A 24454-nucleotide genomic window follows, 5' to 3' on the forward strand; every position below is an offset into this window, starting at 1 on the left:
CCACTGGGTGTGAAACTGCCTTTGAGCAAGAAGAGCTCTGGCTCACATGGACCGTTTCACCTGCATGTCATGGGCTTTTTTTTATCAGCCATCTGAAAAACATCTATTTTGCCTAGATAATGACTCACAGCATCACATATTTGAGGTCTGACTTCTGGTTCAAAGCCATTACAACATAAATGGCCCCGGTGTGAATAGATGGTGCTTTCCAAGGATCTTTTGTGGGCACAGCCCTGCTCGGTGTGTCATGTACACTGGGAGGACAGAGGTCAATTAGAGCATTTCTTTGAGATTAGAGGAAATTACAGGGTAAAAAAAAAATAGCCTGCGGGTAATTTTCTGCTAGGAGGAGAGTTGATAGCAAAGGTCAGAAAGAGGCAAATGGAGCTGAACTGGCCCCATTGACTGGGAATGGTGCAGTAAGGGGTTTTTGATAGGTTTTTTCCTGCTTAGCAAATACACGTGTGCTGCAGACTCAGCTCGTTCCAGGAGTGTCAGCAGAGTGCATTCATTGGACACAAGTGTGTTGCAGAGCCTTAGAAACACGGCTTGGGCTGATTTTAATTGACCTGACCCTGATCCACTTTATCCATCTTTACCACTGGCTTAATTGGGTGGTTGCAATAGCTGCTGTGCTGTTGGTATTATATCTGTGGTTCCCTATGAGAACACCACATCTCCACAGCCAGAAGGCTCAAGAAGAGCAAATCTGTCTTTTAATGGTGAATTCCCACTTGGGAAACCAGAGGGGCACAAACAGGGCCCTGTCTGGACAAGCACAAGGATGCTCTGGGGCCATCCTGCAGGAAAGCAACTGCTCCTCTGCACATGTGTCTGGTCCCTGAGGTTAATTGTTTATCTTTTGTATTTTTAAGGAAAATTCCAGGCAGCAAAGTAGAGGTAAAACTGATCTTGGAAGCTATTCCAATGCTTATTTCCCAGGAACTATATTTAAACCTGTTCCCTTTCTCTTGCCCCCAGAAGTTAATACCAGCTGTGTGTCAGGGTTGCTGACACCTGCAAACAGCTTTCCAAAAATAATAAGAAGTGTGTTTATACTGGGCTTAGATCTTTAAAAAGGCACTTTTCTATTTTGGTTTGGGGGTTTTTTTGGTTTGTTGGTTTTTTTGTTGTTTTTTTTTAAACGAGATACCAGTATCGCACTACAGCTCATTCTAAGTGGCTAATGGAGGAAAATGTGTTTAGATTCATTAATTCTGTGGGTATAAATGCCACTGTCATGTATAAATATGACATAATGCTGTATTGGTTGACTTTGCCAGATGAGACATTTTCAGCCCTCACATCCATTGCTTCTGCAAAATTTTTGTTTTTGAAACAAAGCCTTAACTTATCTCAGCAATTCCCATTTAATTTCTGCAGCTTCCCTGCAGGGCAGGGGAAACCTCTGCCCCTGGGTGAGCCATCACTGGAGTCACTGGTGGGAACTCAGCTGTCTCTCATTTGGCTCCTGCTGGGGATCATGGACTCTGTGGTCCATGGGAAGGGCAAAAGCCCTGCTGAGGATCCACCCTGCTCCCCAAAGGGACTTCATTTCCCCTCTGCTCTCAAAGGAGCTGGAAGCAGACACAACACTGGCCTCCAAAAGCAGAAGCAGATCCTGTATTACCCCCTGGTCTCGGGCACACTTTGTCCCAGCTCTCCATCAGCAGGGAATGGATGCTGGGCTTTTCCTAAGGATATTCATGCAACTGCAGGGCCAAGAGCATCAGAGAAAACAGAGAGGGCACCAAGCAGCTCCTTGGAGGGCTGATGGCACTTCAGAAGCACCACTGGGCAGACCCCTCTGGGAGGCTCCTGTCTGGCACTGCTCACAAGGAAAACACACCCCTTACAGCCCTAAAACAACACCAGCCTGAAAATAGAAAGAACCTCTGCAGTAGAAACCCTCTGAGAAATACCCCAGGGAACAGATGAGGCTACCCTGTAAACAGGTTGCATTTTCCCATTTTGGGGCATTTTTAAGCAGCAGAGAAATTCACACTCAGCTGATGACATGCCCAGCATGGGCACAGCCCAGGATGCAGCCACTGGCAGAGCCACGTGGGCTGCTGCAAGCCTGCTGCACTGATCCCCTAACCAGATTAGGGCTGTAACACAGAGGGTAAATTTGCAGCCAGCATCACGTATTTCAGCCTATTCTGAGCATCTCCTGGACAATAAGGCTACCTGAAATGAGCTGGGGCGGGGTTGGACTGCTCCAGACCCCACTGGACAAGTATGCCACCCCCCCAGATTGGTATAAACACAGCTTTGAAAGTGATAAAGCAGAGAGAAGGCAGAGAAACACAGTCAGTGCTTTGGGCTGTGGGGAAGAGCAGTGGTCTGAGTCTGGCAGCATTTCAGACCTGGAAATGCCTCCAGGAAAGGCTCCTGGAAAGGCCCACCCTGGAAGCTGTGGGATGTCTAAGGATAAAGGCAGCCCCACTCTCACACAGCAGTTTGGATCCCAGGAGCACACAGTCCCTGCAGTGCAGAGCACCCCCCTGCCCTCTGCTCTACCTGCTTTGTCAGCCTTTGTCACTGTTAAATCCAGTGTTCAAGTTCAAGAACAAGGGCATTATCATCACAAACAGAAGCAGGGTTCACCTTGCCAGATAGCTCAGCTCCTCCTGGGCTCTGGCTGCCCTTGGATTTCTCTTGTGGATAAAGACAAGGAGCCACTTCCACCCTATGGAAAGACGTGGCCCTGTTCCTCTTGTGCCAGTGCTGTCAAGAGGAGCTGAGAGAAACCTGAAGCAGCCACATCAGCTAAGACAAAACCTCACTGGGATGTGACCTCTGCCAAGGACAGAACATCATTTTATGCCAAGATCAACCTGAGGTGACCAGGAGATAAGGGGATGGGTGGGTACAAGGCTTCCCTGGCCAAGTGCACCCATCACCTTCACCACAAGGAATGATGACTCAGGCCCTGGGGAAAGGCTTTTGTTGCTAGGGAATTACTGAACCTGATACTGCTTGCAGGATTTGAACTGTTTTACTTACTGTCTTACTTCTGGTAGGACGATAAGAGGTTCCCCCTCCTGCCTGGGTCAGCCCAGAGACCCCCACCAGGCAGGACAGGGGACCTTTCTGGTGCCAGCACACCAGGGGACTCCAGCCCAGGTACACATCAGTCCCTCCCTGTCCTGACCCCAATTTTCACAAAGAGAAGCCCAGAGACGAGAGCAGCATGTGAGCCAGGCTTGTTCCAGCATACCCCAGCGGGTTCCCACACCATGCTGAGCAGGTCTCAGTGCAGCTCAGACTGATTTCCAGCAATCAGGACATGGGGACACATTCCTCTTTTGTGTTCCTTAAAAGAATAAACACATCCCCGATCACGGCTGGGTGTAGCAGAGCCGTGACTCAGCAAGGCAGCTCTGCCACCCTGTTTGCCGAGGTTGCTGCCCTCCTTGTTAACACCACTCACCAACAGAGATGAGATTTGCACCCAGATTCACCCCAGTCTGCCACAACAAGCTCCTCCTAAGGGTTTTTTAGCACCATTTCAAAAGGTTCATCTGACCTGCAGATCGAAACCTCCACAGGAACAGCACTGCTGTGTCCAGGCTGTGGCTGGAACATGAACCCAGTGGTCCAGTCTGCCCTTCCTGCCCTCTTCCACAGAGCTGGAATAGCCCTTCTGGCCTGGCCCTGGGCACCCTGAGCCCACAGCACAGCCTATTGCTCTGGGATCACTTGGGGAGGGTGGAGGGAAGCGTTCCAGGCCCCATCCAGAACACATTCCCCCACACAGCCCTTCCCTTCTCTCGAGGGAATTCCACCGGGAGCAGGATGCCCTGCTCCAGCAAAGGGTCACTGGACAGGGCAATTCAGCTCCCAGGCTGAGCACAAGCCCAGCTGTGGCCAGCTAACACATGTCTCTATTCAAGTTCACTTTTTGAATGAGGACCAAGAGACACACGCTGACACCTCTGATTTTATCTCTGCAAGGCAGGCCCAGGGGAGCCAAGGCTTGTGCAGTTTTTCACGTATGCAAAGCTCCACAGCCCCAAACCCACAGTGCCCCCGAGCTCTTCCCCCCCGTTATCCAGAGCTGTACGAGGAGCAGGTCTCCATCCCCACAGGCAACTCACAGCTACATCCAGCGAAGGAGCTAGGTCAGATGTCACACCATGTTCCATGGCCAAGTGCTGCCTAGAAGTCATGGAGTCACTGGGCAGAGTGACAGGGATCCCAAAGGAAGCCTCTGGCCAGGGTGCTGTCTGCACCCCCAGCAGCTGTGACCAGCAGGACAAGCTGCTCTGGCCCCAGGAGAGGCTGATGCCAGGGGTTTAACAGCACATGTCACACTGTGGAGGGCTGAGCTGTTCTGCAGCCCTCAGGGTAAGCAGGTAATTAGATTAACAGCACAGATCCTGCCACTGGGCCACTGAAGGACAGAGAGGAGCTGAGGACAGCACTTCTCAGGACAGCAGGTGCCACAGGTCAGCACCATGCATCCCATCCTCACTGGAATGGCACAAAAAGAAAGGGAAAATGCTTTTGCCAAATCTGACCTTCTTAGAGATAGTTCAGATAGCACCAGGAAATAGAAATGATCAGCATAATATTGCCCCCCTCAGACTCTTTCTAATATCACAGCCTCAGCCCAGGCTGCTGCCATGGCAGGAAATCCCAAACCTCCCCAGCTAAAAGCACAGCCCAGGGGACTTTGGGGGCTTCCAGTTAAACTAAATGGCACTTCTCACCTCCCCACAGGGTGCCCAGACAACACCTTCTGGAGCCTGCTTTGTTGGGTTGTGCATTCCCACACACCCCAGGGATCCACAGGATCAGCTTTGTGCTTCCCCAGGGATTTTAGCTGAGCTCTCAGCCCTTCATCACACACTCATTTGGGTGGGACTGGGGGAAGAGGGGTGGGAGCAGGGCTGGCAGGATGCAGGAGACACAGCTCTTGTGTAAGGAGGTGCTGTCTGTGGAGTCCTCAGTACTGGGGAAAGGAGGGCATCTCATCCATGCAAAACCCTACCAGAGCAGGAATTTAACTCTGGGTGGTTCCATGGATACAGGCTCTGCCCAAGCCATCCTGCTCAGGCTGTAACACAGCAGTGCCAGAGCTGAAGGGGGTCCCTGATCTTCTCAGCAGCACTCACAGACCAGGGTTAAAGAGCCCATTATTGCACATAGCTTCATCTCCAGCCCAGATCAGGCCAGATCTTTGTGTCTATGCCCAAACCAGATGTTGGGCCAGAACAGGGAGCAGCACAGACCCAGAGGTGGCAGCCAGGTACAGCCAAGAGCACAGATCACAACATCACAGGCAACATCACAGTGATGGGGTAGGTCCCAGGCCAAGCCAGGAAGTCAGTGTGACCAGCAGGGCTAGGATCAGGTCCAGGAGCACCAGCAGGTCCAGAGCAATGGTGCAGGAATGACACTGAGCCAGGGAAACAGTCAACAGGTGGAATTCAGGACAGAAGGACCCATGGCCAGGCACCACTGTGGCTGTACTGGAGCCCAGCATTGCCCCAGCACAGCCAGGAAGAGTTCTGAGGCTCTGGGCTGAACTTAAATACAGCTCCTGGGCCCGTGGGCATGGGGCAGGTGAGGCTGGTAAGGGCTACAAGGCCATTAGTGTTCTCAGGGCTCTGACACCTGCAGGTCACATTCTGCAAAGCAAAACTGGGGGGACTGTCCCCACTCTTCTGCCACCCTGACCCTGCAGAGCCCTTAAACCTGGCAGACAGCAGGGTTTGGTTCTGGCATTGGTCCATCCCTGCTACTGTTCCACCTTCCCTGCCGGTGGTATTAGTACAGGAGCTTTTTCTCATGGTCAGATTTAGGATCTGAAGAGCAGAGCAGTAACTTAAATTGTCCTCCCTGGTCCCAAATCAAAGATGCCATCCCAGGATGTCCAGATCACTCATCCTGAAATCCCAGTGAGGGTCTGGCTGATCCCAAACTGAGGATCCCAAACTGAGCACTCATAGGGGTTGTTGACTCCTCAAACAGGGCTTGCTGAACACCACCAGAAAAATCAACACTAGGAGCTACTGCAGGTAGAGGAAGGCAGGAGAAGGGCAGAGGGAGCAGAGGAAGAAGGGGAACAACCAGGTGCTCCCACAAATCTCCCCAGTGCAAGGGGCAAGGTGAGAGCCCCGCAGCTCCCGGCGAGCCCGAGCGCAGCGGCCACGAGAGGGAGGCAGAGCCCGTGAGCTGCGGAGGGGCCGGGAACGAGGGATTGGGATTGGGAATGAGGGATTGGGATTGGGAATGAGGGATTGGGATTGGGGCTGGGAATGAGGGACTGGGATTGGGAATGAGGGATTGGGATTGGGAATGAGGGATTGGGATTGGGGCTGGGAATGAGGGATTGGGGCTGGGAATGAGGGATTGGGATTGGGGATGCAGGATTGGGGATGAGGGATTGGGACTGGGGCTGCAGGACAGGGGATAAGAGATTGGGATTGGGGCTGTGGAGCCGGGAATGAGGGAGTGGGATTGGGGCTGCGGGATGGGGATAAGGGATTTGGATTAGGGCAGTGGGGCTGGGAATGAGGGATTGGGATTGGGGCTGTGGGATGGGGATAAGGGATTTGGATTGAGGCTGCGGGACCGGAGCTGTGGGACTGGAGCTGTGGGACCGGGGATAAGGGATCAGGGCTGTGGGATTGGAGCTGTAGGACCAGGGCTGTGGGGCTGCCACCACCTGCCCCGTCAGACAGACCAAGAGTCCAGCCCCTCTGCCCCGGGAACCTCAGGTTGTCTGCTCAGCCTGGCCGGGGGAAGAGGCCGAGTACAAAAACACACAGGTGATGGCTAAATCCTTGCCAAGGGCTGTTTTCTCCTCCTCAGATGCCAAGGCTTTGTCTCATTCCCAGCTCACAATGAAGACGTGGGTTGTGGGTGGGACATCTTGCAGGCCAGGAGCAGGACCAGGCATAGAGGAGCACCTGGGAAATCCCTGTGGTTGAGCTCCCATCTCAAATCCAGGGCAATCACCCCACTGTGCATTGCAGAGGGACTGTCAGACATGCATTAAGCAGGGCAGGAGCTCATGGGGACGGGCTGTCAGTCCCCACTGTCCACCCTGTGCCAATGGTTCTGGCTCAGCCCCAGTTAACACCGTGACAGATTGAACCAGGTGGGCTCAGAATCCCAGTCCTACCACTGGGACCCAAATGGGCCCCAAAAGCGCAGTCAGGGAGTCCCCAGTGTCCCATTCTGTGAATGAATGGTCCCTTTGGGTACTGCTGACACACTGCTGCTGAAAAACCTGAACACTTGCTGCCAGCAGAGACTGGGCACTGGCAGCTTCAGACATGCCTGGTCAGGAAGAGACAGCTGGAAAACTGCAAAAGTGTGTGGACTACCAGGGGCCAGAAATATGCCAAGGCCAGGAAAGAAGCTAGTGGAGGGCAGGGAAACATGGGGAAGCTTCTTGTTTTAACAATCACATCATGCCAGGTTCAAGCATAGACTTTGCAGTGACAGAGAGGAGAACTGGCTCTTTGACACAAAAGTGGCCCAGACAGTGACTCACAACACTCCAGTGACATTTTAAAGACTCGTTTTCCAGCTAACTAAGAACAACCTGAGGTCAACCCTGTAAGCTGCCACGTTGTGAAAAAACCACTCCTTGCAAAAGTCAGCCTTTTGAGGGATGTTGCACAAGGGGTGGCACCTGGACATGGTGGAGCCAGTCCTCTGGCACTGTCAGCATGCTCATGTGGCCAGGACAGTGCCAGCAACACTCCAAGCCAGTGCTTGGCTGCCTCATGGATTTCCAAGGCGGACCAAAAGCCGAAGGCTGCCCACCCTCCCCATTCACCAGCTCAAGAAAGAAACTGGGGATGGCAGAGGAATGTAAACCAGGCCAGAGGATTCATTCATCCTCCCGCTCCTGGTGCATTCCAGGCAGTCTTACTACAACACAGCATTTTGTGTGCTGCAATCCATCCGTACACACGCCTGCCTCTCATCCTCTGCCAGGGCTTGCTCTCCCGAGGCACCTCGAGCTGAGTCTGTAATAAATCAGGCAGCAGCGTCCATCCAAGACACGCATTCCCTGGGTTGCTCTGCTGAAAAATGAGTGCTGAGCTTTCCATCTGAACACCTGCAGCAACCAGGCATGCCGTGCTGACCCAGGGTGTGGTATTGTCTCCCACATTAAAGGCACGTTGCTGGTCAGACACTGTGAAACTGTAGCCAGATTGCTGCGCTCGGGATTGGGATTTGGCTCCCACACCTGATCATCCAGGTTCTGGGGACCCTGGTCTGGCTCAAAGCTGAATTTTAATCCATCAGCCTCTGAATTCAGTGATGAGCATTGCTCTGTAATGAGCTGGTGAGAGATTGTCAGCAAAATCCTCCCAGACAAAGGAGGCTGGGAGGGAGACCTGGGAATGGGTACATGCAGGGCATGTGGGATGTGCCACAGGCACCTGGGGAAATATCTCCAGCAGAGGAGGTGGGAGCAGGGAGATTTTGCCCAGGGCTTCTGTGGTAGCAGCCTGGCAGATGCAGCCTGGGGCAGGAGCACAGCTCTGCCAGCCATGGGAGGAAGAGCAGCAGTGCTGCTTGGAGCCCACTGATCCACTTGGGAAAGTCAGGAGAGCGACCAGAGCCAGGACACAACAGGTGGCCACACTCCCAGTGAGAGCAGCCAGCTCTGCAGCAGCAGGGTCAGTCTGATCCCACCACAGCCAGCCTGAGCCTGCAGGGACAGTGGCTGGAGGTGGGGAGTGCACAGCCTGAGGCTCCCCATGCCCCACAGAGGAGCATGGCCCCACTTGGGAAAGCTGGAGACAAGGCCAAACTCATCTGGCTTCACTTCACGCATTGCTAAGATCTTTCTTGGGTTTATTTTTATGCAGATCCCCAGAATGCAGAGACAGGCAGGAAAGTGAGAGCTGAAAGCAAACAGGAAAAAGGCAGGTTCTCTTCATTTCTATTTTTAACACTGCAAACAACATTAGTGTCATTATATTTAGGGAAAAAAAATATTCAGAGCGTTTCCTGCCTCCCCTTTTAATACCTTCAGCTATTTCCTCACAGATGTTTCCAGGGGCCAAGGCTCAGAGGCAGAAGGAGCAAAACTGGGCTCTCACCCTGCAGACAAGTCCTGGGAGAGGAAATTTGGTCCAAATCAGGTGCCTGTGGTCCTGCATGGAGACAAGGAGGACAGTGAGGCTGTGGAGGATGTGTCCAGGTCCAAGCAGAAGCTGTGTGACAATGCAGGACCTTCAAGCTGCCTCTCTGTGGGCCGTAGCGCCTTTGCTGCCATCACAGGAGGCACAAGGTAAGTGTAGGGCAGGGGAAGGCACAGCAGCACTGTAGGGTTGGGGTTATGGAGAGAGGCTGCAGCAACCAAGGCTGGAGGCACGACTCTGCCTGGCTGCAGGGACCCTGGGCTGAGCAGAGCATCCCTGGACCAAGCTGCTGGTCACAGGATGCTCTGCAGAAGTAGCACCACCAGTCTGTGGTGAACTGTGGCAGCAGCAAAGCGAGATCTCGAAGCTGCACATAGAGAGGGGCTGGTGTCCCTTGGAGTCAGAGCCTCTGCACTTGTCCCCTGTCCACTCACACGTGCCAGGCTGGCTTGGCTTCTCCTGCCCAGCTCGGAGGATCTTCCCTTGCCTCGGCTCATTGCCTCGCGCTCCAGGACTGCGGTTTGCCAAGTGTTTGTGTTTAATCCTCCCACAGATGATCCAGAGCAGGATTTCTGGGTGGCAGGCCAGCAGGATGGCTTTGCCTGCACGGGTGGCAGACCACAGCTCAGCAGGACCACGGAGTGTGAGGAAAACTGGGATTTGAATGTGGTCAGCTTCTGGCAGTGGAGAGGGCAGCCAAATACCAGGGGAACGGCTCTCCTAACCCCAACCACGCTGTGCTACATGTGGTTTCCAGCAAAATCACAGACCAGCATTTCTCCATGTGGCCTAGGGAGCTCTCTGCCCCAGGAAGGACATGGGGATAACGTTGGAAAAGTATCATGGACAGCAGTGAAATCACCTCAAAAGGTTCTCTGCAGCCTGGGCCAGTCAGGAGGGCAGTGGAGCAGCCTGGCTGCCCCCCCACACACACTGCTCTCCACACTCCAATTGCTGCCCCAGTGACAGGGGTTCCAGGCTGCATTTTCCTTCCTGGAGCTTGGTTCATGAGAGGAGCAGCCGTGTAAGATGGTCCTCTGGGGCTCTGGCTGCCTCCAAAGTGGCTGGGAACAGCTCCTGAGACAAGCCAAGCCATAGCCAGGCTATCACCAGCCTTGGTGCAGACAGTCACATAAGTCAAACACTCCCTTTCTCTATTTCTCTCCCAAAACCCTGCAGCAGGTGGAAACCCACTCCAAAGCGTCTTGATTTGAAAGTACAGGAGGGAAGCCTTGCAATTCCCAGCCCATCCCAGCCCATCTTCCTGGGGAACAGCAGGACAAAACTGAGACTGTAACAGCCATTCTTCCCTTTCCTCCCCATGTCAGAGCAGTCACCAGTTCATGGGAGACCCCCATGCCCCAAGGCACCTTTTCCCCAGCTTGTCTTCTCAAGGGGAAATTCCTACCGCCTTCATACGGCCACAGACATCATTCATGGGGACCTGCTGCAGGGCATCTTTGAATCACAGGATGGTTTGAGATGAAAGGGATCTTAAAGGCCATCTAGTTCCCAATCACCTGCCATGGCCAGGGACACTTTTCACCAGACAAAGTTTCTCAAAGCCCCATTTAACCTGGCCTTGCTCTCCAGGGATGTCCCAGGCTTCTCCTCCTGATCTGCTCCTGTGGGTGAGGTTCCCTCAGACACAGCCCAGCCCCTCGGGAGGAAGCACCACTCCTGTGTGACTGACACCACCTTTGGCACAGCTCGTGCTCAGGCAGTAGGAGGTCTGAGGACACTGTCCTCTCCAGCTGTGTCCCCATGGTCCTGCAGATCTCCACTGCCTCACCCTGCCTGGGCTGTGCTGGCTGCCAGCCCTCCAGAACCTCCCCACACTGTGGGGGCCACCATAAGCCTGCAAAAGGCCAATCTTGGCTGTGGCTTTGTGGTCAGAGCACAGAAGAAGCCCAGCCAAGCAGGCTGGTTGCTTTTATTTAGACTCAGGGCCTGCATGAGGCAGTCCCCTCCCTGTTCCTTTAGGGGGATTCTCATTTGGGGGCCACCAGTTTGCAATTAGCAAATCACTGCTCTCCCACCTCCCACAGCACCAGGTCACCCTGCCCTGGGCAGCCCAACAGCCAGGGGAGAGAACACCCAGCCAAACACCTTTTACAAATCATTCTGCATAGTTCACATTCTCGGCCGGTTTATGAGCATTTTAGCTCCTCATATTGATCAGGGCTGGAGCCGAAGTAATTACATTAATCAGAAATAATTTCCCATGATTTTGAGTCATATTTGAGCTGGTGCCCAGCTCCTCTGCTCACCCCTCTGCTCTCTGGTACATACTTTCCAGGCGACATCGCTGCTTCCATAACCATAGCGAGACCCGGAGGTTTGTTTTTCTCAGCTGGATCCCACACACGCTCTAAAGGTTTCAGTCGAGTCTTTATTGATTTGGCTGGGGAAGGGGACAAGAGGAGGTGGTTTATGTGAAGCTCATGCTTGGGAAATGTCTCCAGATGTCTCTGGCATCAGGATGGGGCATAGGGAAGGGTTGGGGGCCTGGAACTCCTTTGCACATGGAGGTATCACTTGCTTCAGCTTTTCCAGTCTTACTCAGAAGATGGAGAGCAAGCCCAGCCATTGCTTTGTTCCCTGGGATGGAATTTGGAAGTGGGACTCACCTGCAAAGCCTTTGGCATGATTCCTGTGGAGAAGCAGCAGGTCTCCTGCCAGCTGGCTTGGATGGTGACCAGTCATTTGGGGTTTTCAAGTGCTGGGTGTGAAGGGTGAACTGCCAGCTCCTCATTCCCCCCCAGCCCTGCTCCCCAGTGTGCCCAAGGTCTGTGCTGGAAGCTCCTGCAGGAGCCAGTCTCCTTCCATAGAGGATGCTGAGGAATGCCCACTTCACTGCCTTTGGGAAGGTCCCAGCCATGACCAGGGCTTTGTGGAGCATCCACTGGAGATATGCCAGCTGTCTTTGCCCCAGGTCACTGTCCCCTCCCCAGCACTGCCCTGTCCCAGCATCCTGGATTCACCAGCAGCATCAGCTGCTCCTGCTGCTGGCGAGCCAAGAGCAGCCCTGGGCACGTGAAGGGCTGTGACATTTGGGAACAGACACAGCCTGTGTCACCCAAACCTCTTCCAGCACCACACACTTCCCAGCACAACCCCAGCTGCCTCATGTGTGCAGCACTTGCATCCTCCAAAGCCTTACCAGAGTCAGAAAGCAGGGCTGGAAGGGAGCACAGCCCTCTCCAAAGCAGAGCTGGCACAATTACAAGGTAAGTTTGGGGACACTTAAAAGCATCACTGGCTGCACATTGGTGAGTGCCTCCATTTGCAGCCTCTTTGATGCTGCAGGGGACATGGCAGCCCTGTGAGAACACACAGCACCCTCGAGCAAGACAAGAACTGCAGGAAAAATGCTGTCTATCTTAGCCTGAAACCACCAGAAATATAGAGATAGTCAAAAAGAATGAGCAATTTGATCAGGAAACATGAGTGAGCCATCCAGCTCTATGGAAAATACAAAGGGTCTGTCAGCAACCACACAGGGTCAGGATCTGGGGATTATGTCTTGTCTGAAAGATAAGACTTCTAGTGATATTTTTTAAAAGAAGTATATGTTTGATGATGTTTGATTCTCAATAAAAAATAAAATCCCAGAGGATCACAATATTGAATAAGTGATGATTTCTGACACTGTTTTCCACATAATAATGGAAAACCTCATCTGGCTGAAGTTTCCAAGCTTTGTTTTACAAAAGTCTTTTTATTTGAGTTATCTGAATGTTTAACTTAGTGGGACAATTATGAATTGCTCTTGTCTGGACTGCAGGAAAAAAACAACCATACAGAAGTATTGCCCAGGGTTTGATGGGTTTGATCTTTCTCTGTTGTCCCTTCACAACAGCTGCTACAAGGCTGTGCTGTGCTAATGAGAAGCCCCTGAGTCTGAAGGATGAGCTCTCACTATAGTTTTGGCTAAGCCAAGCCTTTTCTTCGTTGTGATAGTCCATTTGCTCCTCATGTAATCACTCAGCTCCTTTCTCTTGGCAATGTCAGACTCTGAGAGCAGAACCAGCCCCAAGCCCCATTTATCACTGCTTCTTTCTAGTAAAACCTACCTAAAAATGTCTGGGAATGGTGAAGGATCAAGTGTGCCCACCACCAGGCATCGTTCCTGTCTCTCCTTCAGCCGGTGCCTTGCTGGCCTCGCCACCGTGGCTGGGAGCTTGGTGGGGTCAGCTGGTCCCAGATGTAGCCAAAGCTCCTGATGAAGTTGCCTGACCATCAGAAACTGGACGGCAGCCCTGAATTCTTTTCTCACAAGTCACTTGGCCAGGCACCAGATGGTAAATTCTTTCAGTCCCTGCATCCCGGCTCTGGGGGGGAAGCAGTGACCTCAAGGTAAAAGACTGCCTGGCCCATCCCTTGTCCCTCAGGGTGTCTGGTCCTCTCAGCCTGGCTCTGCTGTCCAGTTAAGGTGTGAGAACCAGAGGGAATAAAAATGCCCAGACAGGGGTGGAAATAGCCATCACCACCTCTCTCGGCTTTTGCTGTTTGAAACTGGAGCCAGATTCATTCTGGGTAGGAAACAATTCACCCATCCTGCCAAAAGCAGAGATATTTCAAAATTTCCCAAAGCCATGGTGTTTTCCAGAAGTCTCATGAAAAACATCCAGCAGCCACCCCAAAGAATCCAACAGCTGAAGGAGAACTGAGGCATCTCCATTTCAGCTCAGGGCTCTTGGCTTTTCCAAGCTGGATGTATGTCCAGCTTTCCACCAGTGCTGTCCACCCTCCTTGGGCAGCCCTGCTCCTCTGCAGTGGGGATCTGAGCCAGGAGTGCCCAGGAGCACTTCTCCCCACTAAGGCATGGAGCTGGGCTCACCCTAGACCCACATTTTCACAGCCAGGACCCAGGATAGCCTCACTGCTCCCTGCCAGAGGTGGGCATCCAGACCCTGCTCTGACTTCCCCCAGCTCTAGGGAAGGTGCTTAGCACGTGATGTACAGTAAAGAAAGGGAGTCTTCAGCAAAGGAAAGACATGAAGGGAGAATATGCTCAATATCCATCCCAGATGGATGCAATTTCAGCTGAGCAGGGTGTGCAAATGAGAGCTTTTCTGTGTTATTCATGATGGCACGTTAGAACAGCAAACACATTAAAAACTCAGCTCTCTAAAATGTAAATTCACTGGGGCAGTTCCTTCATTTCTATAGAAACAGCAAAGCTTGCCAGCGGCTAACTCAAAGGAGATGTATTCAGATCCCTGTATCAACTATTTTCTTGTACAACTGACCACAAAAAAAAAAAAAAAAAAAAAAAAAAAAAGAAAAAAAAATTGCAACCCCCCAAAAAACCTGACAATAATACCATGGAAACTGTGGAGAGAGACATATGGACTTAATTACTAGCTCTGAAATCACACGTATGGTACAGAACACTTAGAGGGTAGGTGCTCCAGAGGGGAAAGACTATAACTGAGGATTTATAAAATGAACTGCTAACGTGCTGTTCTGCTGCAGCTTTGCACATCCAAACTGGTGCAGGGGCTGAATTCCTGTGCCAGGCTCTGCCTGCAGCTCCTGTAGCGACCTGGCAGGCATGTGGGACCCAGAGAGGTGGGAGAAGGGAAGCTAAAGCCCATGGAGAATCCTCTTTGGGAAGGCAGATCCTGGGGGACTTTGTGGGTAGCACTCCAGCCAGCTCCACTGGGCACCTCCAAAACCCAGCAAGGTACTGGTGAGGATTGCCAATGCCATAGAGAGTGTGGGCAGCTTGCCAGGCATGGGATGCTGGGTTTGGCCCCATCTGACTGCTTGACTTGGGGGTGTTGACTTGTCTCAGGCTTGACTTGGGCTCTCTGTCACTGCCTGAGCTCTGACAGCTTCCTGGTGATGTCCAAACATCGCAGTGATGCCACCTCACTCCATCTGAATCTCAGTGACATCAGGTGTGGGGGGAAGCAAGGTCCCCTCTTGTTCGGAGCTGAGGAGAGAGTGAAGGAAGGAGCTGACCCTGTAGCCAGGACACATCAGGTGACAGGGGTTTAATGTCCAGTTGGTTCCCCTGGGCAGCCCTGAGCCTCAGCCTCCCCCAGGGGTGCCCTGCTGCCCCCTGAGACCTCACACAAGGGCTGCTCCAAGGGTCATTCATTGCGGGAAATTAGACGTTTTTATTTTTGTTACCAGTACTGGCACCTGATTTCTAACTGGGAAATGAACTCATGGCCATTAATCAGGAGTCCCTAATAAACACAGGCCTGGAATAATTAATTGAACTGTCCCCCTGTGGCAAGGCTGGATCTGGCTCTCCCAGGCCACTCCCAGGATGTTTGGCTGAGCCAGTGGGAGGGCACCGGCTCCGGAGCAGAAAGTGGAACGTGAGAGGTGTCTCCAGCCTTAGGTATCAAATCCTCAGGCTTGTGAGCACCTGTCAGCGGGTCCTGACCGTCCCCTGGCAGTGAGTTCAGAGCAATGTGCCATCCTCATGCCTCCTCTGCCACAGGCAGGGCTGCTGGAGCAGATCCCTGCCCCTCCAGGCATGGCCTGGGAGATGCACGGAGCTGGAGTTCCAGCGTTGCAGAGAAGAGGCTCCGGCACTTGTGTAAGTGACAGCAGCCTTTGGAAAGTGTCTGGTGTTCCCACAAGCTGCCATGACCTCATTAGCAGCCTGACTGCAGCTACTGAAGCAAAACCAAAGCGGAGATTTGGGGTGGTAATGTGAGAGATCAGCCTGTGCTCCTCCCTGCTGGGCTGTGCCCACCCTGCTCCGTTCCCCAGCTTCCAGGCAAGCATGGAGCCGAGGTCAGAACTGCTGCTCAGGTGACTGAGAACTTGTTTCATAAAAGCAAAATAGAGGGGAAGGCCAGAGGGAGGGATGGGGCATCACTCTCAGTTGCATGGTTTTGGTGTTCTGTTTATAGCAGCCAGTGCCTCCTGTGTGTTTGCCAACACACATCTGATATTAGCAGCAGCTCTCATCATGTCTGAATGATACAGAGAGTCTGTGCACAGCCACCAGGACCCATCCCTTGGGCCAGCACAGGAGCAGAAGTCCTGGTCCCAGAACACATCCTGCAGGCAAGGGGCAGGGGTGCACGAGAGGAGCCAGGGAGAGCTGCAGGACATCCTGCATCTCAAGCCTCTCCCTTGAGCTCTGGGCTCACAAATTGTCCTCTCTCATATCTTGAGATAAGATCTGGGGAATGGGAATATGAAGAAGTGGCTCTGTCTAGTGTAGGTCTTGAGGTGCTAAGGTTTGTCTTTCCTAAGAGCCAGCCTCATACCCTCACTCACAGGGGACGAGAGAAAAGCTTGCACAGGGCAGACTGAGAAAGCGTTGGGAGGCAATGGCTGAGCACCTGCTTTTCTTCCCCAAACTTGGATTTCTAATTCTCACAATTGATTAGGATTATCATAATACTTCAGAGGCTGAATTTGCATTTACAAGGCTTGAAATCATCAGGGTCAGACTGCAGCCTTCTCTGCATTAGGTACCCAGGACAATGCAACATGATGTGCATCCAGCCACCCCACCCCAGCAGCCTCCCCAGGTGGCCACAGTCCCTCTCAGGTTGGGGATGATGTGGCAGCAGCAGCACCACCACAGCAAATCCATTTCCAGCTCCCTTGGGAGACTCACCCCTCTTCCACAGCCTGCCATGCCCCGGGTGCAGCATCAAATATAGGGGTGGATGCCTGGTCACAGCATTGTCCCACAGCAGCAGCAGCAGGGACAGTCCTGCCAATCCCTTCACATCCCAGGAGGAAGATGCCAGCTCTGCCTGGGCAGACCTTGATCAGTGGGATGGGGCATGAAGCTTCCCTAGCAGGCAGGAGAAGGGAGCTGGGTCACCCCACAGCCTGGTTCCCCAGCCTCTGTCCCCAGGGACAGCACGGCATGCCCTCCCCTCACTCCTTGTCTCGGTGGACAGCACATTCTCACCTTGAGAAGAGTGGAAATGGCAGCTGGAATGTGGGCTGGAAAAAAAAAATAAAGGAAAAAAAAGAAAATCTTGAGGCTTGTCCAAACCTACTCATGTTTATATTGGAGCCTGTGAGTGACATCAGAGCAGGGAGAGTATAAACACCAGCAGGACCTTCTCTGGGCTTTAAAACCTGCGAACAGCCACTGCCTCCAAACTGCCTGGGGGGTGATGTGCTGAAGTGGCACAGGGGAGAGCACCATGAGGCTCCAGCTGGAGAAGCAGCTCCTCTTCCTCTCCCTCCTCTGCATTCTCTCCAAGGTAAGGGAGATGGGGCCCTGGGGCAACTTTAGCTGTGGAGCACCCGGTTCTGGCAGAGTGCGGTGCAGGAGGGACTGGGGTGTCCCCAGGAGCCCTGTGGCTCTCACCAGCCGGCAGCCAGGCTGTGTTGATGCAGGGGGCAGAGCTGTGCTCGGGAGAGGAGTTTGTGAGGAAGCAGCAGGGTCTGGGCACTCCTGGGCCCAAGGCTCGGCCGCTGGAGCACACAGGAATGCCAGCAATGCGCTGCTCGCCCGCTGTCCCTGCAGCTCTCCGGGCTGGGCTGCGCTCGGTCCCCGCCAGCCAGCGAGCAGCAGCTGGGCAGGAGCGGCTTCTCCAGGCTCCTCCAGGCTCCTCCAGGCTCCTCCATCCCCGCCCAGGCTCCCGAGGCAGGGGCCAAGCCACGAGCACCAGCCCTGGCATTACTCAGCTCTCCCCAAGCCAGTACCTCCGATGGGATTTGGGTTGTAGGGATTTTATTTTTATTTTTTTTTTTCTCTTGGACGCTGTCTGAAAATATTTGCCTGTGCAGAGATCAGGAATGTTGAAAAATTTGGGGCATCTCAGCTCCAAGTTCTAATTGCTGCTTGAATCCCCAAGCAGGGATGTCGTGGCAACATCATGCTTATTTGACTCTTTTCCCAGAAAGTTCAGATCTCTGACAGGAGCCACATTGTCACCTAAAGACAAGTAAATTACAAGGAGCAAGGGGAAATGGATTTATGGCTTGGCTAATCTAAAACATCAATATGTAATAATAACCTCCTGAAAGATGAAAAACGCCCTTGGCTGCCTGTGTGAGCTTTAACAGAGCAATGATTCTTGCCCCAGGTGCTCAGGAGTGCCTGGAGAATCACCAAGGACCATCGTGCTGCCAGCCCAAACCTGGCCACCACAGCCAGTCCCTGCCACATTAATAATGCTGCTCTCTGACAGAACTAGAACAAAACCCAGATTATCCAATCCATTTTGGATATATTTTAACTCCAATTACTGGCACTGACACTTCTACAGCCCCATGAAAAACATCTGAACTGCTGCAAATGGGGAACAGAGAGCACCAGTGGCTCCCCTCTCTGTCTGACTCATCATGTCAGACCTGATGCCACTGGGAGAAACTGAGAGAAAAGAAGAAATGGTATCTAAAACCTGCATGGTCTGGCTGAACCCATGGCTCTCCTGGCAGACCCAGACACAGTACCTGGACCAGGGCAGGGATGAATGTTTTGGTTCCTCGTTTGCTGTGCTGCACAGGCTGGTCCTGCACCCAGCAGCACGTGCATGGTGCTGAGCAGCAGGGCTGCCAGGGGCTCACAGGCACTGCCAGCCCAGTACTGGCAAAGGATTCACTTCCAAACTGCAGAGCCAGCTCCCATGGCTTCAGGCTCTCTATGCAATAGCTCTGTCACATGTGACATGATGGGAGCTCAAGAGCTGCCCAAAAAAGCTGCTGGTGCCAGGGTGGTTGTGCAAGCAGGATGAGCCAAGGGTATAAACATCCACCTGCCCAGGTGAACTCCCGTGGGCACCTCCCTGGCACACAAGGGGCTGAGCAGGCAAAGGACTGCAATGAACGTGCCAGTGACTGCTCAGTCTAGCCAGGAGGGAGAACAACTCCCAGTCCTTGAAGGCATGCCTATCTCTGGGCTCCTTGCCCAGTGGGACAGGCCAGGTGAGGATGCTGCAGCCAGGGACAAGCAGAGGAGGCAGCTGGACCAGTGAGGAGTGCAGTGAGGTCTGCCTGGCTTCAGATCCCCACTGCTGATGCAATGTCCTGGTTCTTGGCGTGAATGGGAGCTCTGAAGACTATTAGGGGTGAGGTGCTGTGCACTCACCATGTGAATTCAGTCCCTGCCAAGCCACCTGTCCAGCTGGGCACAGCCTGCTGCCTTGGGGGCAGGAATGGGGGTGGGCTGCTTTCCCTTCCTCTCTTCCTCTCTCCCACTGGGCTGCTTGGGGCTGCTGAGCTCATTAAATAACCACCACTGCCTGGGACGTTCACCTTGTAACTCCATCCTCCTCCTGTGTGTTCAGAGCAGTGGCACATTAAAATCCCCATCTTGCAGAGTGCTGAGCCTCTGAGCATCCTTGATTCTCCATGGTTTTCCATAGGTGCCCTTCCAAGGGGACAGTAGCTTTCCAGGATGCTTTGAGATATTCCCATGGATTTGCAGAACCTCCCTCCACCAAAAACTGCCCCCATGACTGAGACAAGGTTACCTGGCTGTCCCAGTGACAAAGCAGCTGTTAGCCAAAAACCACCTGTATGGATTCAGCTTTGCTTCCACAGGTTTGTGCCCAGCTGTGCCGGAGACCCTGCTACTGCCCCTGGGTGCCACCGCGCTGCCCCCGCGGCTCCCCCCTGGTCCTGGATGGCTGTGGCTGCTGCAAGATCTGTGCCCGGCGCCTGGGAGAGCCCTGCGACTTCCTGCACGTCTGTGACCAGAGCCAGGGCCTCGTCTGTGACTACAGCTCAGCACCTGCAGGGACAGGAGGCACCTGCAACTGTGAGCACAGGGATGCCCATTTTCCCCGGGGATACCCCCACACTCCAGCCCAGCACACAGCCCAGCCCCAGTCATGATCTCACATGGCTACAGGCATCTCGCAGCGCCACCAGGGAGGTGCTTAAGGCTAGGGAAGCAGCTTTCCTGAAGATGCTGCATGCAGCTTGGCTGTGGGGTTGTGCCTCATCTCCTGCCACCTCTTGTGCTGCTTTCTGACTGAGAATTCAGGGTGGTTTCAGCGAGAACGCACAGGGAGGTCCCAGGGATGCTGCATTCACCCAGCCAAAGGAGCCTGGGGGTCCTGCAGAGAAATCTCGGAGAAACTTTTCCTAGCCTGGAAAGCCTGAAGGCAGGGTCAGAGCCAAAGGGCAGAGGGATTCTCACAGCTTGTGAGCTGCTGCTTTTAAAGAACAGAGAGATGAGGAGCGAAGGCAGGGAAGGGGAGGAGGTTGGGTGATGAACATGCTGCTGCACACCCGTGTCTGCCCTGCCCACGGCTCAGTCACTTCTGTGCCCCACTCCAGTGCCTCTGCTCAGCCCCACAGTTACCCCCAGCACTGTCCCCTGCCATCCCCATCTCTGTCACCCTGTCCCTAACGCGCTCCCCGCCTCTCACTTGCAGTTGAGGACGATGAGGAGGGCTGCGAGGTGAACGGCCGGCTCTATCGAGACGGGGAGGTTTTCCAGCCCAGCTGCAAAATCCAGTGCCATTGCTTGGACGGGGGCTTCAACTGCATCCCGCTGTGCCAGGAGGATGTCCGGCTGCCCACCCCGGACTGCCCCTACCCCCGGCGGGTGGAGATCCCAGGGAAGTGCTGCCCGGAGTGGATCTGTGAAGCCCAGGACCAGCACCTCCTCCGGGATGCCAGGGCAGGTAAGATGCAGGGCAGCTCCAGGGAGGCGATGCCCACGCAAGTCTCTGGGGATGTGAAACATGAGCAGGAGACACCTCACACGTTTCTGTGGCACAGCACCTGCCTCCAAACACCCTTTCCCCCCCTCATCTCCTCTCTTGCAGCCGCCGGGGCCCCGCTGCTGCGCTACCCCTGCCAGGAGTGGGGCACGGAGTGGAGCCCCTGCTCGGCCACCTGCGGGCTGGGCTTTGCCACCCGCGTGTCCAACCAGAACCGCCACTGTCGCCTGGAGACCCAGAGGCGGCTCTGCTCGCTCAGACCCTGCCCGGCCCTGCCAGCAGCGTTCCCAGCGGTGAGTGAGGGCTGGGTGCGGCTCCTGCCTCCGGGCATCACCTTTGGCTGGCAAAGGGAAGTGCCGGCCAACACGAGCCACGGGATCCCGCTTACCTGTGGGCCCCCCATCAGAGCTCCTCAGCCATGAGCTGACCGTGCCTCAGGGGCCCATGAGCCATCTCCTGAAACTTTGCACGGAAAACAGCCGATGGCAGGTGCAGACCAGAATTTTGGGGGCTCTGGATGTCTGAATCCAGAAGCACTGTGGATCCCACACAGGTGAGCTCGGCCTGCCCCTATGGCCGCAGACGGGTTTGCAGCTCCTGCCTGGCTCCCTGGGCACAGCCGGGAGGTGGTTCTGACACCCCTTTATTAGCCTGGCACAACCCCAGTGTGGACACGGGGCCAACCTGCCTTTCTGGCACGCAGGTGGCACTTTCTGCCCACTCCTGTCCCCCTGCACCACCTCTGCCATGTGCCCCTGCTCCCCAGCTGGGGGGGACACACCACCACCCCTCTCCATCTCCCCGCTGAGCTCCATTCTGCCTTTCCAGAGGGGAAGAGGAGGTCGTTTGTAGCTGTGCCCACCCCCGGATTCACGCTGGAGCCAACGCCTCATCCCGGCAAAGAGTCTGGCACGAACTCTTGGCACTGTGGCTACGGTGAAGATGGAGGATGTTTCCATTGGGAAAACAGAGAAGAAATGATGGACTCTGGCTGCAAAGGAGGCTGGAAACAGACAACAAGATCCCCGTGTCACCCATCACCTGCCTCCTCTGTACACCCTGCTGCCCCGGGCAGGGTTACTGGGCAGCATTCCGAGTTCCTTAGGCTGAATGAAATGGGAAATGGGGAAATCCCACTCCAAGCATAAACCCACCCATGAAACCAGGAATTGGTCCTTTCCTTGACCAGTGGAGCTTCTGAAGAGGTGATGCTGCTTCTCCGCCACATCGCACAGCTCTGCTTTGCAGGGACTTGAAGAGAGACCGTCTCCAGCACCTGGAAGCCAAAATCCCTGGAGGGAACCCTCCTGGCCTGGCCCCCCAGGAAGGGAGCAGGGCATCAGGCTGCACCCCACAAGTCACTGTCACACCAGGCTGAGCTGCTCGACCACGCAGGAGCTCAGCCAGCCCACGGTACCCACCCTGCAAGCCAGCAGCCGCTTCCCGGGTACGGGCAGGGTCCTCCCGATGGCAGCTCTAATTCACCTTCCCCTCATCCCTCCAGAATAAACACGAGCCTTCCCGCTCTGCCTGGCCTCCTCCTCTCCAAAGCGCTGGTGGTTTGGCAGGGCTTCGGCAAGCGAGGAGCTCAGACACCGGAGACTGCGCTCCGCAGCACCAGACATACCGCCTGCCATCCAAGCACATTCCCCGCCAGCCGGGGCCAAGGGAAAAGCAGGAAAAAGGGAAAACAAATGGCAAAGATGAGTCGGGGCCGTCTCCTGACGGGCTGGAGCTGCTCCAGCCATGCGGGAGTCGGTGCAGGAGAGCTTTTTTTCTCCCAGTAAGAAGTGCTTCTGGGTGATGGAAAAATGAAACCCAAATGCCCTCTAATGGCCTCGCACAAATGTGCAGGGGGAACGCGCGTTCCACAGCGGGAAGGAACAGCGGTTTGGGTGATGTGTCCAGGTGAGAAATGGACTTTTTAGATGTGTATTTCTGGAACTAATAATAAAGATGTGCTCATCCAGGTGTGGAGCTTGTCTGTGCAGGGTGAGCACAGCCCTGCTGGGCCAGCTCGGTGGGTGCAGGAAAGTCCTGGCACAGGGTGGGGCTGCTTAGAGTAAGAGAAGGAAAAAAAAAAAAAAAGTTAATCAAAGCACTGAACACATTTTTACAGTTTATTATATCCTGGGTTGAACCCTTCACTCTTACCCAGCCATAAGTTCTGCTGATAGCACCAGCCCTGGCCATAGCAGTGCTCAGGTCTCCAGGGCTGGGATGTGCAGGGCAGGGCATGGCACAGCACAGCCTCTCCTCAGCCTCCCAAAATCAGCACCCAAACTCCCCTGTAGCTCATCCCTCCTACTGCCAGGCCCACACTTCCTCCAGTTCCCCTGGACTGGGATTTCCCCAGCACGATGCAGCCACCATCACCAGCTGTCTGTGCTCCTGAGCAGGGCAGATCTGGGGGTAGAGGAGCAGAAGGCTGAATGGCAGCAAGAGCTCCTCTCTCCAGCCCAAGAAAAAGCCTCCCCAGCAGCAGAAAAGGCAGCAGGGCCAAGGCAGCTCACCCACTCCCTCAGGCCCAGCAAGAGCTGAAAATAAAATCAAAGTCAAGGATGAGGTTCAGTCACCTCTTGGGGGTGTAAAAAAAAAAAAAAAAAAAAAAAAAAAATAGAAAGAAAAAAACCCCTCACTGCTCTTTGCTTTGCCTACAAAGAGAATTATTTACTGCAATCGTCTTGTGCTCAGCCTGAATACAAATCATTAATTCTGTTTGATACAGGCATGTGGTGGTCCTCCAGCAGGCAGCAAATGGCAGAACAAACAGCTTTGGTTGACTTTTTTTAGTTCTCTGGTGGCCACCCCAAACAAGTGGTGACCTAGAGCTCATGTAGACTTCAAAACTACCACATTCCTCAAATGACATGGATAAAACATTGTGGGTACTGCAAATCCTGGTTTTAAGCCAGTTCTTGTTCAAGCATGTTGGGACTTGGCCACCAAGGCCGGGTGAGCTGCCAGGGCTGTCACACACTCCCAGATCCTGCCTAGCCACCTCTGGGTGATGGTAAAAAATCAGAAGGTCACTTTTTTAGGCAGCAACCTGCAATTCTCATCTCAAACAAGTGACTCAACACACCTCTGCTATAATTATCTTTTTTTTTTCCCCTGCAGAATGTCTCCCTGATTCACTAAGCATCTAAATAATGAATTAATGATTCAAAATAAATCAGAGTTATTTTTCCCTATGAATGCAGGGAAATCAGCTCTTGCAATTTGATTGCCAGTCTCACAATATTTCCCTCTGAAGCCCTGCTACCCTGGAAACGTGGTTATTTGAGGCTCTGATGCAGGGTCCTGGCTTTGCCTGCTCGTGTGGGGCAACAGAGAAATATTCTACCCCATCCACAGGTAACGTGTAAAGATAAAAATCCCCAGAGCAAAAGAAAATTCTCTCCTGTCCTCAAGGCACAAGGCCACATCTGCACACAGCCTGGGATCTGCCAGCCACACTCCTGAGACAGTGATGAGCAGCAGATCACAGCTCATTTCTGTGCAAGCACACACAGCAGCTGAAGGAAAACTGAACCTACTGGATGAGTAAACAACATGCATCAGAATTTCTTTTCTAAGTCATCCTCATGACTGATGGTTTTTAAATGCACAGAGTTGGGTGAGAGAGGGCTGGGTGAGCCCCTTATTAAAGCAAAACATTTTCAGATACTGAGCACAGGAATGCAGTACTCAATTGAAAAAAAAAAAAAA

General features: G+C 53.6%; 1 protein-coding gene across 1 annotated transcript; it reads left to right on the forward strand.

Moving 5' to 3' along the window:
* Positions 1-17179: 17179 nt before the first annotated feature.
* Positions 17180-22700, forward strand: CCN5 (cellular communication network factor 5). Its single transcript, XM_058850595.1, has 5 exons — positions 17180-17326; positions 19614-19830; positions 20453-20704; positions 20849-21036; positions 21572-22700. The coding sequence occupies exons 1-5, from the start codon at positions 17267-17269 to the stop codon at positions 21593-21595; spliced, it is 741 nt and encodes a 246-aa protein (XP_058706578.1). The 5' UTR covers positions 17180-17266; the 3' UTR covers positions 21596-22700.
* The last annotated feature ends 1754 nt before the right edge of the window (positions 22701-24454 follow it).

Source organism: Poecile atricapillus, chromosome 15 (assembly GCF_030490865.1).
Source record: "Poecile atricapillus isolate bPoeAtr1 chromosome 15, bPoeAtr1.hap1, whole genome shotgun sequence".
Taxonomy (NCBI): Eukaryota; Metazoa; Chordata; class Aves; order Passeriformes; family Paridae; genus Poecile; species Poecile atricapillus.